The sequence below is a fragment of the Paramisgurnus dabryanus genome, chromosome 4 (genome assembly GCF_030506205.2).
Source record: "Paramisgurnus dabryanus chromosome 4, PD_genome_1.1, whole genome shotgun sequence".
NCBI lineage: Eukaryota > Metazoa > Chordata > Actinopteri > Cypriniformes > Cobitidae > Paramisgurnus > Paramisgurnus dabryanus.
Window position 1 is genome coordinate 45,348,072 of NC_133340.1, and position 14,493 is coordinate 45,362,564.

At 35.5% G+C, this 14,493-nt stretch overlaps 3 protein-coding genes across 3 annotated transcripts; all 3 read left to right on the forward strand.

Moving 5' to 3' along the window:
* The first annotated feature begins 553 nt into the window (after nucleotides 1–553).
* Nucleotides 554–4,053, forward strand: ndufb6 (NADH:ubiquinone oxidoreductase subunit B). The gene is made up of 4 exons (XM_065254811.2): nucleotides 554–834; nucleotides 984–1,076; nucleotides 3,656–3,700; nucleotides 3,892–4,053. Exons 1-4 carry the CDS (start codon nucleotides 655–657, stop codon nucleotides 3,961–3,963), a joined length of 390 nt encoding a protein of 129 aa, XP_065110883.1. The 5' UTR covers nucleotides 554–654; the 3' UTR covers nucleotides 3,964–4,053.
* Nucleotides 4,054–4,989: 936 nt separating this feature from the next.
* Nucleotides 4,990–7,045, forward strand: pla2g12a (phospholipase A2, group XIIA). The gene is made up of 4 exons (XM_065254810.2): nucleotides 4,990–5,429; nucleotides 5,656–5,732; nucleotides 5,860–6,025; nucleotides 6,242–7,045. Exons 1-4 carry the CDS (start codon nucleotides 5,207–5,209, stop codon nucleotides 6,358–6,360), a joined length of 585 nt encoding a protein of 194 aa, XP_065110882.1. The 5' UTR covers nucleotides 4,990–5,206; the 3' UTR covers nucleotides 6,361–7,045.
* A 1,386-nt stretch (nucleotides 7,046–8,431) lies between these two features.
* On the forward strand, nucleotides 8,432–11,642 carry toporsa (topoisomerase I binding, arginine/serine-rich a). The gene is made up of 2 exons (XM_065254812.2): nucleotides 8,432–8,795; nucleotides 9,094–11,642. Exon 2 carries the CDS (start codon nucleotides 9,097–9,099, stop codon nucleotides 11,392–11,394), a length of 2,298 nt encoding a protein of 765 aa, XP_065110884.2. The 5' UTR covers nucleotides 8,432–8,795; nucleotides 9,094–9,096; the 3' UTR covers nucleotides 11,395–11,642.
* The last annotated feature ends 2,851 nt before the right edge of the window (nucleotides 11,643–14,493 follow it).

A 14,493-nucleotide genomic window follows, 5' to 3' on the forward strand; every position in this document is an offset into this window, starting at 1 on the left:
TTTATTTAATACCTAATTAAATAAAAATTGTGTAGCCTACTTTTACTTTCTTGAGTAAAAGTACAAAAGTACTTTTTACTTAAGTAAAAATAAAAAAATGTACTAGATGATTAATGTACTTAAATATTAAATATAAACCAAAAACTGGAAATTATGAAATGTAGTGGAGTAAAAATTATGATAATATGCTTTGGAATGTATGTTTTCCAAAGACAAACACTAATAAAATACGAATTCCTGAAAATTTACTTTTATGTAGAAAGTAAAAGTACTTAAGTAGTATACAACTCTGTAAACAACAGAGTATAGGTAAATATTTATGACTTGTAAATATCTTGACTTTATGCGGTACTGCGCAGAGCAATCGGCATCAAAGTACCGCGAGAGCGAGTCCAAACCACAGGATTCAAATCGCTCTCGCAGTACTTGAATGTCATATGCCGATACGTCTGCTCCTACGGGTCCTCAAATGACTTGTGTTTCGCAAAGCCTGTACGTGTCGGGTGGTTCCCTCCAGATCAGTAGGTGTCGCTGTGAAAAATGTAGATATTTTTGTGGAGTTCTTTATGTTCGCGTTGCACTCTGGGAGGTTTGTCCTCTTAGATGTCATTGTTGTAAACTCAGCTTTACTTAAATAGTAGCAGTAAAGCCACGATGCCTGGATACACAGCGGATGAGAAACTCCGCTATGAGCAGTTGGTGAAGCTTCGGCGACAGTGGCTAAAAGATCAGGAGCTAAGCCCCCGAGAGCCCGTCACTGCGCCCAAAGCACCCGGCCGAATCGCCCGGTTCTGGGCTGGATTCCTGGAGCCCAAGACACTCTGGAGGCTATACGTGAGTTTATGTCATTCTGTAAAACTCAGAATACACATCTAAATTGAAACATGTATAATGTTTATAGGTAAAATTCACTAAACTGAAAGTATATGTGAAGTAACATTATAATATGTCATTGTCTCTCTTTCTTTTTGTTTTGCATCCAGACTTTTAAAGCTTATAATGCAAGTGTTTTTGCCATCACGCGCATTCTGATTCCAGCATGGGTTGTGCATTACTACATGAAGTATCATGTCGCTGTAAGTATAGCCGCTGTCTTTTTGTTTACAGGCACACATCTGCTTTCCTCTATTGTACAGAACAGAGTAATTTATATCGTTATGTAGGTACCGTTTATCTGCTATTGAGCTTTGACCCAGAAGGGACCTAACTTTTTAGTCAGCCATCACATACCCCATCTATCTTTATCATCTTGTTTTGGACGAATCTGAACTTGTCGCAGTATGCATAAACACTGCATGTGGCCTACCAACTACTACTATAAAAATACGTATAATAGACGTGAAGCACCTTAACCCTTGTGCATCAATTAAAAAAAGTTACACACAGGTTCATAAGGGACAAAAATGTTCATGTCCAAAAAGTGTCCTAAAAATATTATAGATAAATATTTTTTTTCACTTTCACTGATGCCATTTTTTAACCAGCATCAGCTCTAATCACAATGACCAAACATTCATTCATTTTCAGAATTTTAACCGTTTAAATGCTGGTTTGTTTTACATAATGCCACTGCTGTTTTTATGAAAAAAATAATTTTTTTTATTATTTTCAATTTACTAAATGCTAAGCAGATTTTTTTCTTTGACATATCCAAGGCTGTAATAATCAATGATTAACAACAACATTAATTTTTATGCATTCATATTTTTATGCAGTATAAGATTTAAAAAAAAGTTACCTCTCAGGTCCATAAAGGACAAAAATGTCCATGTCAAAAAAGTGTCATAAAAATATTATAGATTCATATTTTTTTCCACTTTCACTGATGCCATTTTTTATCCAGCATCAGCTCTAATCACAATGACCAAACATTCATTTATTTTCAGAATTTTAACCCTTCAAATGCTGGTTTGTTTACACAATGCCACTGTTGTTTTTTATGAAAAAAACAACACCTCCTTTGCAGCGGTTGTAGTCTTGTGATTTTCAGTACAATATATATTTTTTCATTCACACACACACACACACATTCTGGTTTCCATGTTTTGTGGGGACATTTCATAGACGTAATGCATTTCATACCATACAAACTGTATATTCTATTCCCCTAACCTACCCCATTCCCTAACCCCAACCATCACAGAAACCCTTCTACTACTTCACATTTTCAAGAAACATAATTCTGTTTGATTTATATTCTGACATCCCTACCAACACACCCACAAAATTATAGCTTCATAATATATCTAATTGGCTCTATAATATGCATAAGCCGAAAACAGCAGAAAACAACAATAAAGCGATAATTTGCTTTATATGCCAAACCTAAAAAAATGGCACCATCTGGTAAAAAATAGTAAATATTTAAATTTTGAAGCCTTGCCAACAAAATGAAAGCCTGTCAACAAAGATTGCATCATTTTATAGTTGAATGGCACCAGGATTAAAAATTGCAGTTTAAATGGGTTTCAATAGGGACATTTTTGTCCAAAAGGTCCTGAGAGGAAGTATTTTGTGTACCTAGTAGAAAATAGATTTTTTTAAAGGAAATGAAGGTGAAATATTAAAATTCCAATAAAAATACACACCTGTGGCAAATTTTATGCAGTTAGCATTAACGCAGGCAAAGTTATCAAAAAACAAAACTGAAAAAGCCAAAAATGTCGTCAAGGATGCACAAGGGTTAATTGCTTCAGGTGTATTTGATTATGGTTGGAGCTAAACTCTGCAGAGACACCTGCCCTTTCAGGACCAGGATTGGTGACCCCTGCTTTATGCTATACCCTAGCAAACAATTTTGCATTTAAAAGACATCTAATTGCAGTCTAACATGACGTCACAGCCTTGGCGTCTAGGCTAAAGCGAGGCAAAATTTGGGCTGTCAGTGAAAATCTAATTGACGTCTAACCATAGCCCAAGAAAGAAAGATTAAGCATTCTGTTGGTTTACTTCAACAAACTACCCACAGTGAACTTTCAAGGGCCAATATAATGACAATTTTTACAAGAGGTAATATAAGTCTCAGATGTGACTAGAATGTGTCTGTGAAGTTTCAGTTCAAAATACCCTACGGACCATTTATTATAGCATGTCAAACAAGCCCTATTTGGGCGGAAGCAAAAAGCTGTTTTCATGTCTGTACCTTTAAGTGCAAATGAGCTACTGCTTTCAGTTAAAAATAGATCTGATTCCTGTAAATACAGTCTGGGAAAATAGTTTCTTTAGCCGCATTAGTGCTACAACATGCTAACAAACACATTTAGAAAAGCTTTTGGGTAAAGTAACTAGTCAGTCAGTGGCTGTGGGTGGGGCTTTATCATTGTGACATCACATTAACAAGAGAGTCAAAACGGCATGTCTAATGAGAGTGATTTGGTTTATTGGTAAATAAAAAGGAGCGGGTGTATTTTTTTTTCATTTAGGGTGGTTGTGTTGTTCACACACTGCCAATGCACATTTATGTCCAAACACTTTGCGTAATTGGTTATTTGGGCTAGATTTGGGTTACTCACAGCCAGACTATATTTGGTCTATACTTAACCGAAATGTTAAAAGGACTGCTATTGCTTGCTGGCTTGATATCTTTTTGCTTGGGTTGATTATTTTCATACTGAATTGTACTGCTCAAATGCCTAAATATATGTTGTTTTCACAGAAAATGCCATATGGAATTGTCGAGTTAAAACCTAGACTGTTTCCTGTAAGTATATAATAGGCCAAACAGTATCACCGCACTAACATTTAAAATGTTACCCCTATAATATTTACATGGCATGTTAAGTAACCTTAAGTGCAGTTCAATGAACAAATTCTTATTTCTGAATTTGGTTTTTCTGAAATTCCTTGCATGCATTAATTGCATCTGTGTTTTTTTACCTGTGTGTTTTTCAGGGAGACACCATTTTGGAAACAGGTGAAGTTGTCCCAGATCTTCCTGAAGCAGAGAGCCATGGTCATCATTAACGATACCATTTTATATTAAAAAAATATGAATCTGCTTATGTTGTAAATTGTTTCTCTGTATATTATTGTCAATAAAGATTATTGATCGTCTATACTTTTGCTGTGCCTTTAGTTTATGAACTGCAAAGCTGAATTTACATTATTTATGCATGCATTTTGTTATCAGTAAAAAATTATTGCCATGGGATTGTAGATGTTACCTGACAAGGTTTGACAAATTATATCAATAACTTTTAGACCAGTGGCATAACTACCAGCAGTGCTGGAGTCTTCTTTTTATCCCATTAAAAATGTGACTGTTCCACTTCCACCCAATGGATCTGGCTCACACCAGTATTTGGATTTAAGGTGAGGCAGGAAAATTTAATATTGTACACTGATCTGCAATGGGAGAGTTTATATTTTCTTATGGAAGTTAAATATTACCATTATATTCATATTCTTCCTTACTTTTGTTGTTCTTGTCCAAAATTTGATATTTGTATCAAACAGGGCTGGAAATTCACTGAGGGATGGGGGGATTTTACATGGGTTTAAAATTTTCCTTTTAAATATGTTGTTTGGTTTTTACATTTAAATCGAACTTTTAACAGTGTAACAATAAATGTGTGATACTTAATTAATGGATATTTTTAAGTAAAAGGAATACTCTAAATGAAACCGATACATCAGTCTTACAGTGTCAATGTGACAAGTTTGATTATGTATTATTAAATAACAGTTGCAATAAAAATTGATGGGGAGTCATTTTTAAATGATATTAAGTTGTTTAAATAATTCTTTTCAATTCCAAAATTTAAAAAATCCCTGGTATCACGTCCATAAACAAATGCCGTGTCTTGAGTTATCTTGCATTAATTCTGACAAGATATAAACAGCATAAAACACGGTAAAAGAACATTTAACGCAAATAACAAAATGTATAAACGAAATAAATTTAGTTAAAAAATAATATTTTATCTTTATTATTCTTTAAGACTTTTAGAATGCTTTTAGTTTCTGACCTGTGACGTAAGCGGGAAAAATGTGCGCATGCGTATTAACAAAATGAAACACATCTTGTTACAGAGTGTCTACGTTGTTGTCACTTGCACTTGTCGATTTTTTTCCAATCTAAAGCTATTGAAAGGCATTATTTGAGTTCGCTTTACACAGTTCGGGATTCTCTCTTGAAAACTTAAATTAAATAGAGAAGACAGACTACAGATAGAGTTACTAGACATTTGCTGGACTATGTCCTGTCATGTCATCATCTCTGGCTTTACCACTGCTCTTGATATTTGGTTTATTGAATTTTGCGATTCAAGCTAATGGATTTAATAATATACGGGATCCGGAGTCTCCAGACTGGAGAAAGACTTTGAAAACAATCCGGAACGGGATCCACGAGATAGACAAATACCTTAATTTGGCTTTGGACATGATCGGAGGTTCAGATGGACAGTGTCGTTACAAGTGTAGTAATGGTCGGTCATGATTTATGTATAACTACCAACGATATTTTTTAAGATACCAACGACATGTATAATCTATTAACGATATGTCCTTTTTTTTTTTACAATATTACATTTTTCCTTTTCCACAAATCTAAACATTATGTAGTCTGGTCGATAAAGTCTTGTTAAATGTGTTGAAAACCTTCAGTTAAATTAGTTAAATTAAATTGATGATTCAAGGTTTTGCTTTTTGTAGGGTACACACCAATTCCTCGCACTAACTACAAACCACTTCCACCCAATGGATGTGGCTCACCAGTATTTGGATTTAAGGTGAGGAAGGAAACGTGCACTTTTATATTGTTCATTGAATTGTAATGGGAGAGAGTGTTTTTCTTATAGGAGTTGAGTTGTTACCTTACCACCTCTTAATATTTTTTTTTATTTTTGTTGGCCACAGTTTGATATTGGGATCCCATCTATGAACAGATGCTGTAATCAGCATGATGCATGCTATGATACCTGTGGACAAGAGAAAAGTTACTGTGATAAACAATTCCAGGTCTGCCTTGAGTCTATATGTAGCAATTTCCAAAAAACACTGGGCTTGTCTAAAGGCATACAAGGTAAATTCAAACAATCTATTGTTTGCCATTCATTTTTTTTTTACATTAATTGTTTATTCAATCTATGATTTGCCATTTTACATTCACTATCTTTATTATTAAGCAACCATGCTTAATTGCACCCAGACTCCCAGGCAGTACATTTGTTTTACAGCTGGCCCATCTTGTTCGAGTGAATTATGATATCATAAAAATGTACAATCTTTGTCTACACAGCCTGTGAATCAGCAGGGAATTTGCTCTTTGATGCTGTCATGCACTTGGGATGTAAGCCTTACCTGGATAGCCAAAGAACATCTTGCATTTGTCACTATGAGGAGAAGAATGATTTGTGAACATCAGAAATAAAGACTGCTGATTGTTTGGTGTTGTCGTAGGATACAAAACAGTTAATAAAATACTACATTGTTCTTTATATAACATAAATGCAGTTTATGGTGGTCACTTTATTCAGACATTCAGGTGAATTTTTCTCTGTACTTTTTTAAATAAAGGTTTAAAACCTTACATTGAAAATAAAATATTTAATTTACTAAATTTTTTAAGGTAAGTGGTTGCAATCAATTTATTTAAGCTACATTTAAACAAACAAAATAAATAAATGAAAAACTGTTTAAATGTAGCTTAAATAAATTGATTGCAACCACTTACCTTAAAAAATAGTAATTTTTCAGTGTACCCTGAGCAATGTTAACTGGAGTTAATATTATGACATCTTCCAGAAATTGGATTTATGGAAGTAGCACAACATTTTCTTAAAAATGTCAAGCCCCTATAATCTTGATAATATGTCACAATTTGCTTATCAAAGCACAATTTTTTTTCTGACTATTGATTAATGTTCCATCTTTTATCACAGTCCTTCTGTGTTGTATTTTTACTTATTCCTGTTAGGCACTGTTTCTTTTTAAAGGAAATGTTCTTTCTATGTTGTTTTTCAATAAACATAAACTATGCTGGCAATTATTTTGACCATTAATAAATGGGTATTTTCATTCACAAATAAAATAGTATTTAATACACTGTGTGAAAGTTATTTTTTTCCAAGCACATTTAACCAATTTCAAATCACATCAATCTTAATAACTACCAGTAATATTGTATATATAATCATGTATAAGTAATATATTATTTGTTAATGATGGCTGAAATTTGGGCACACTATATTCAAAAGGTTTTCTTTTACAAGTAAAATGGTCAAAATAAAATGATGCAGTTCAGTAGAAAGTGCTAAATTTAGGTGTGACCATTAAACCAGAAATGCTGATTAGGGCAGCGGTTTACTGCTTAGGGTGGGAAATTGATTAGCTGCAAAGGATTTTGAGAATTAGTTGTGAAACCTTCAGGAACCCTTTAGTCTCCTGTGCACCATTTTCCAGAACTGCAACATACCAGGGACTCCAGATATACAAGATGTCAGGTTATGAGAGTCACAAGCTGAAGTGTTGTGAAATACATGATAAGACTCATTTTAAATATAGATGTATAGACAGATTTCAACCTTTCTGTCCATAAAACTAAAAAAATATGTAGTTAAAAAGAGTGACTCCTCGTTGACCAGCACCAGTTTAACTCCAATAATAAAGGCGGTTGCGAGGAACTCATGGTGTAAGCTGCTACTCTACAATGAGCAAGACTGACCTTTTAGGTTTGGAGATGGATTTGAAATGAACTCCCAAAACTTTTTGCCAGATTTTGGAATATAAATTCTTCACACAGTGATACAAGGAGAAGTAATGCTGGTCCCTCAAAATTCAACCTATCTGTCTATAAAGCATCTTTTCCATCACATCTTATGATTTTTTTAGTAGGGATGATTTTTCAGGATTCTTTACCTTGGCAAAGTCTCTGACATCTTGCACCTCATTGGAGACTTCAGTTTTTTTGCAGTTCTGGAAAACTGGAAACTAAAGGAATCCTGATGATTTCACAACTGATGCAATTCTATAGCATTGCATTTTTCTCAAAGGAATTGAATTATGAATTTTAGTGGGATTTAACCCCTTTTGGAATATTTTACATAACCTGCATAAAAATTATGCACACCTGAAGATGGTGTGTTTTACTTCAAGATATCATTAACAATAATATATCGTTTATAAATGATTACATACAAAATGAAATTAATGGTATTTATCAAGATTGGTGTGGTTTGGAATTGCTTAAATACGTTTAGAACAATTCTTGTTGAAATATATTCTTATAATTCTTATCAACGGCCCGTCGTCAATTATTCCTTAAAATTAGTATTTTTGGTTATTGAAAATGAACCAGTGGTATTTTAAGTTCTACAAGCATAAATTGTTGCTCTTCTTTCAAATTATTAATCTTACCGCTTGAAATTATTTCTCGTTTTATTTTGTCAATTCGGTTGGTGGCTTTTATTTTGAAATTGAGAAACAGGAAGTTCGGAAAGTTTAAGAACATTGCTCTTCGGAGCTGTGCTTTGTGCTTTTGTCAACCGACCAACGGAGATTCGTTGTTTATGTTTAAAATATAGGGTTTATTTTGGGCCTGTGGCTTTTTATGTTATTTGCTTTTTGAAATATATAGATTTTTTGTATGCTACATAATTATCTTAGTGTCGGCACAGTTTTTTAGTAACTAAAACATATCTTCAGGTCGTAGAAGCCTATGGACTGTGGATTAAGTTACATAAAATAAATTTATTAACAAGTGCAGCTATTTATTGATGTTTTTTAAGGAGATTTAAGACAAATGCGTCCGATAGATTTCAAATGATTACCGTCAATTTCAACAAAACGACTGGGTAAGTTTTAAACTAGATCCTGCACTTTTTGTTATTAATATAAAAACTGATATAGATATGCTCACATAATCAATTTTTGTACAAGGCGACATGAATTAATATTGGGTGTAACAAGTTAAGCAGATCATTACTTTTATTTTGTAAGCATGAAGAATTCTGACATGTACTGTAAGCTTATTTAGACTAATTTTATATAAAGGACACTTAAGTAGAGACTCAAAGTGTATGTGAAAGTACCTTACAGGAAAACAGTTGTAATTTGTTTTAATTAACAAATCTACAAAAAAAATTTTTTCAGATTATGGCATCACCAGAGATTAAAGATTCATCCAGGGCTGCGTTAAACAACGCCATTATCAAAGACGCTTCACCTGAATCAAAATGTCCTATATGCCTGGATCACTTTAAAAACATATCTTACCTTAATGTATGCCTTCATAAGTTTTGCTTCTTGTGCATCTGTGAGTGGTCAAAAAACAAAGCAGAATGCCCTTTATGCAAACAGCCATTTAACTCCATCTATCACAGCATTAAGGCTGAGAATGACTACAAAAGGTTTGATCTGCGACCAACAGAAAATGGCTCATTCGGCAATGTGGCAGGCCAAAGATTTAGATATCGCACTACACTTACAGGTGACCACAGACCAGCACCACGGCGAACGTCACCTCCCCCTGACCATGGGATCATATTTGAGAGTCTTAGTGGACCCCTTCCTCAGCGGCACAACAGAGATTTCCATCGCATGATGAGGAGGTTGGCAGCCAGGCATAGGGCAGAGACTGAAGGCAGGTCTGTACAGAGTCTTCGTGAACAGGAAGTAGTTAAATTCAGACGGGCCTTATACAGAAGAGGCCTGCGAGTTCAAAGTGTGCAAGATGGTGGCCGCACCAGAGAGACCTCTGCCGAGTTTTTCAGAAAGAACCCGGCTTGTCTTCACAGGCTTGTGCCTTGGTTGAGACGGGAGCTCACTGTTCTGTACGGCACGCATGGTTCTTTTGTCAACATACTGCAGCACATCATCATGACTCTTATCACTCGACACAACTTGGATGATCAGGCTGTTTTGCATGAGCTTAGGCCCTTCTTGCTGTCACACACAGAACATTTCTTGCATGAGTTTCTTAGCTTTGCTCAGTCTCCATTCAACGTTGAGGCATACGACAGGCATGTTGTCTATGACCTGCCTGGCCCCTCAACAGAAAGCAGCAGTTCCGAAACCTCTGTGATTGCCATCTCTGAGGATGAGAGTGATTCTTTAGTGCCCGGACCCCAGGATTTTACCACTCCTAGGGTCAGCTTAAGCCAAACCGCATGGGATGATGAGACTCCTGGGCCGTCATACTCTTTAGAGCCATCTCAGGTTTTTCCTTTCCATGTGAGAGACTCAGACTCTGATAGTAGTGTAGAGGAAACGGCAGTGTCTGTTGCTGCTGTGACACATCAGGATCATACCTCAGGCAGTGATGAAGACTGTGTTATTGTTGGGTATGTCAAGCCTATGACAGAAAGGACACCAGAACTGATCCAGCTTACCTCTGATTCAGAAGAGTCTGAAGAGAATGGAGACCCACAAAGTCCTCAACCACCCCAACACATTCGTTTTACTTCAGAGTCACCGTCTGTCACTCAAAGACCCTCGGGGAGGTCACCTGAAGACACCACACGTGTCCACACCTCAAATCGCCATAGACAAAGAGATAAACATGATAAAAGACATCACGAAAGAGAGTTGTCTAGAGAAGGATCCTCGCGTAGTAACAGGACGCACTCCTGCTCTCATAGCAGAAACCACTCATTATCTAAAGATGGTACGCATAAGAGGAGACGAGAAAAAGAAACCAGTCACAACACTTCATCTTATTCGCATTCGTATAGCCAGTATAAAGAGAGCTGCATTGGATATTATACAGAGACACACTCATCCTACTCCAGCTATTACAGAAATGTTTATGATCGCTCGCGTTCTCGGTCACGAAGTAGAAGGCAAAGCAAAGACCGCCGGGACAGAGTCCACTCGAGGAGTAGTTCTAGATTCAGCTCCAACTCCTCCATCCGTCAGGGAAGAAGCCACTCGAGGAGCAGCTGTAGGATCAACACGTCACAACAAGATGAATACGGCAGGAAGAGAAAGTACAAAACAAAGCATCTAGAGAAACACCAAAGAAAAAGTTCTGGAAAATCATATTCTGAGCCTGGTGAAGATTGTATAAGGAAGAAAAAGAAAGAGAAGAAACATCACAAGAAGTCCAAAAAGAAAAGTAGGAGCCCAAGTACAGACGTTGAGTGTGATGACACGTCTGATGGGCACAGCAGGAAACATCACAAAAAGAGGAAGAAACACAGGAGGAAAAGCAAAAGAGACCGAGAAAAAGACAAGGGTAAAAGGAGGTTAAGAACGAATAGCTCAGATCCCATAACAGTTACAACTGACAGTCAAAGTGACAATACAGACCCTACTCTACCCTCAGACAGAAATGTCTGTTTTGTTAGATCCACTGTTGTTATTGCAGACAGTGCTAGAAAAACTCAACAAGCATCTGCTGCCACTGAATGTAGTTCTATTGGGCATTTAGAAAATCACCCCCCAAAAGATTAACATCATACTGAGTTTGCCTCTTTAAATGAACAGTTATTAAAACAAATTGCCAAAAAGCATATGAATGTTTTAAAATATGTTTTCATAAATGCCAAACGTATATATGAAATGCTAAATGGCTAATAGGTCTGTTATTGTATGACTAAAATTCAGTGAAGAATCATTTTTGTACAACATTCTCAAAGGTTTACATTTTTTTCAGACCCCTTTTATGTGACTGGTTCTAATAAACTGCCTTTTACACTGTATTTTGGTGTGTATATTTGCTTTAAAGACTCACAAAGGGAGTTTAACAAACATATACTATTAAAAACCACTTGTGCTACTGAAACACATTTAATAGGTTTATAGGTTATTCAAAAGCAAGTTAAAGTGCACCAATTTCATTGCTGAAACAACGTTATTTTGTGTATTTGGTATAATATGTGTTTGTGTGGTTTATGGTTTAAAAAACAAATTTTTTTCCAAATACTGTCAATTTTTGTAACTCCAGGTTTCGAAAAGTTCTGTGACCCTGATTGGCCAGCTATTCTGTACGTTGTGATTGGCCTGAATACCTCTGACGTCAGCTGGAAATGTGCTGCTCCTTACCATGTTGGACAGATTTGATCACAATGTAATGCTAACAGAAGTTAATTTCATTAGTTAAACGTGTACATTCATATTACATGTAAATCTACAGAATGTTTAAAGAGCACCAATGGTCCGATTCATGATTTTACATTTCCATTTTACATTGTTAATGATATGCAAAAGGTACATACTCCAAAGTAAACGATGATTCGAGTTATCGGTTCCAACCTAAATCTCTTTTCTTGGACTACAAAAAACACACAGATTTGTAGGGAACCGTCTACTTCGTGGGATTGGTTACGTAATGAAAACCGACATTATCAGAATTTCTCCCTCTTTGTCTCACAGCCTGTTAAGTTAATTCCTGTTAGCAACCGAATCTTTCAGACATGGTAAGGAGCGTCACATTTCTGGCTGACATCAGAGGTATTCAGACCAATCAAAACGTACAGATTAGCTGGCCAATCAGTGACAGTTTTGTACAAAATCTTTACGTTTCATGAAGACAGGGAAATTTGGAGCTGCAAAAATTTACGGTATTTGGAAAATAATGTGTTTTTTCAACCATAAACCACGTGAACACATTGTATTATACCAAATACACAAAATAACGTTGTTTGTAGCAATGAAGTAGGTGCTCTTTAAGTGCTTTATTCAAATATTTGGGCGTGTAGCACAGTAGGTGGCGGTAATGCACATCCAAGTTTACAAAGCGGAATAAAATGGGAGGAAAGAAGAAACTAGGAAGCAGCGGTGCTGCTACACGTGAAGGAAAATGGCATCGAACAGTCATGTAAAGGTAAATTTAATATGACTATCATACAACATGACACTGCACTGAAAAATAAACGATTTCTAGGATTAAGAGATAAATACAGCTGGGTTTTCCAAGTCACTGCAAACATGACAAAGCAGATGTTGCAATACTTGGGGTTTTGTGCAACCGAATATTGAATTTATATAATTCTATTTTAATTGTGTTTGACACAAAATGCACGTATGTAGTTTGCATTTAGTACCTTGCATTGTTTTTAGTGTAGCACAAGAAAAATTGCAGTGTTTGCACAGATTACTAAGCGGTAAATGCTGCGAGTGATTATCAAAGGGGGTATTTTTTCTTATTTGTCTTTAACAGTCATTGTTAAAGGACTCTTAACTCGCTCTTAACACAACACACGTGCTGAGTCCCAATTCGCCTACTTATGCTGCGTTCCAGGCAACCTGTAACCCGTAACTCACGACTTCAAAACCACGACTCTGAACTGGGAGTACATCGATCTAGTACGAGTTCACGGGTGGGAAGTCACGGGTTTGACTGCCGTTCCAGTGCACTTTCACCGGTAGAAGGATGTAAAAACACGAGTTACACCCTTACAAAACAAAAATATATTGCAGTTTATTGGAAAATATCATGCAATATATTAGGCAACATATTCCCATATATGGGATTTAATATTTCTATTTTCCAAAATATTGTACGATACATGTATATATGATACAAAATATATTGCAAACAAGACCAAAAAGGGCACTATATTTTTACATGTAATAGTTTGTTTTTATCTGCTTTAATATATTGAAATATATGCATACACCATACATGTATATATTATACAAAATATATTGCAATCAAGACCAAAAAGGGCACTATATTTTTACATGTAATAGTTTGTTTTTATCTGCTTTAATATATTGAAATATATGCATACACCATACATGTATATATGATACAAAATATATTGCAATCAAGACCAAAAAGGGCACTATATTTTTACATGTAATAGTTTGTCTTTATATGTATGTAATAGTTTGTCTTTATATGTATGTATGTATGTATGTATGTATGTATCTATATATCTATATCTATCTATCTATCTATATCTATCTATCTATCTATATATATATATATATACATACATAGATTCATATATATATATATATATATATATATATATATATATATATATATATATATTATAGAAAATATATTGCAAACAAGAACATATATATTTAGGCGTCAGAGCACGTAGCTCACAATGCTCAAGTAGGAAGCTGAGATTCAGGCGCAAAGAGAGGACAGGATGCATAACAGACACCAGCAACAAGGAGGCTGCTAGATAGGTCCTGACCCATGATCCTGACCCACACTCCTAATCAATAGGTGGCGGTAATGCACCTAAAAGTTGTTTGCCAACTGCCAGTAAAACTCAAGAAGAAGAAGAAGGAGGCTGATGTCAGCAGGCTACCCAAGGAAACGTTAAGCTTTACAAGGTACATCGTTTTCAGAGCTGGTGCTTTACAGTTTTTATTGCATATCTGCTAGGAAAGATTTTTGTGAACAAGAGGGGCAGCAGGAGGAAGTAGAGAGTAATCCTTGTTGTTCTGCTCCACAGATAATGTCTTACAACAGTTTCCTACAGCCAAGGAAGCTGATGTCAGAAAATCCATCAACAGTAGAATCTGAGAGCTAAGATACCAGGTGAAGAGCAAAAGCATAGTTATATAAGTCATTTAAATCAGTGAAGA

What these genes read in the sequence shown, in the direction of transcription:
- ndufb6 (XM_065254811.2), top strand. Translation starts at nt 655, where the DNA reads ATGCCTGGATACACAGCGGATGAGAAACTCCGCTATGAGCAGTTGGTG. An exon ending in AGACACTCTGGAGGCTATAC is followed by an intron (nt 835 to 983) that starts GTGAGTTTATGT and finishes TTTTGCATCCAG; the next exon opens with ACTTTTAAAGCTTATAATGC. An exon ending in ACATGAAGTATCATGTCGCT is followed by an intron (nt 1,077 to 3,655) that starts GTAAGTATAGCC and finishes TTGTTTTCACAG; the next exon opens with AAAATGCCATATGGAATTGT.
- pla2g12a (XM_065254810.2), top strand. Translation starts at nt 5,207, where the DNA reads ATGTCATCATCTCTGGCTTTACCACTGCTCTTGATATTTGGTTTATTG. An exon ending in TCGTTACAAGTGTAGTAATG is followed by an intron (nt 5,430 to 5,655) that starts GTCGGTCATGAT and finishes TGCTTTTTGTAG; the next exon opens with GGTACACACCAATTCCTCGC. An exon ending in CACCAGTATTTGGATTTAAG is followed by an intron (nt 5,733 to 5,859) that starts GTGAGGAAGGAA and finishes TGTTGGCCACAG; the next exon opens with TTTGATATTGGGATCCCATC.
- toporsa (XM_065254812.2), top strand. Translation starts at nt 9,097, where the DNA reads ATGGCATCACCAGAGATTAAAGATTCATCCAGGGCTGCGTTAAACAAC.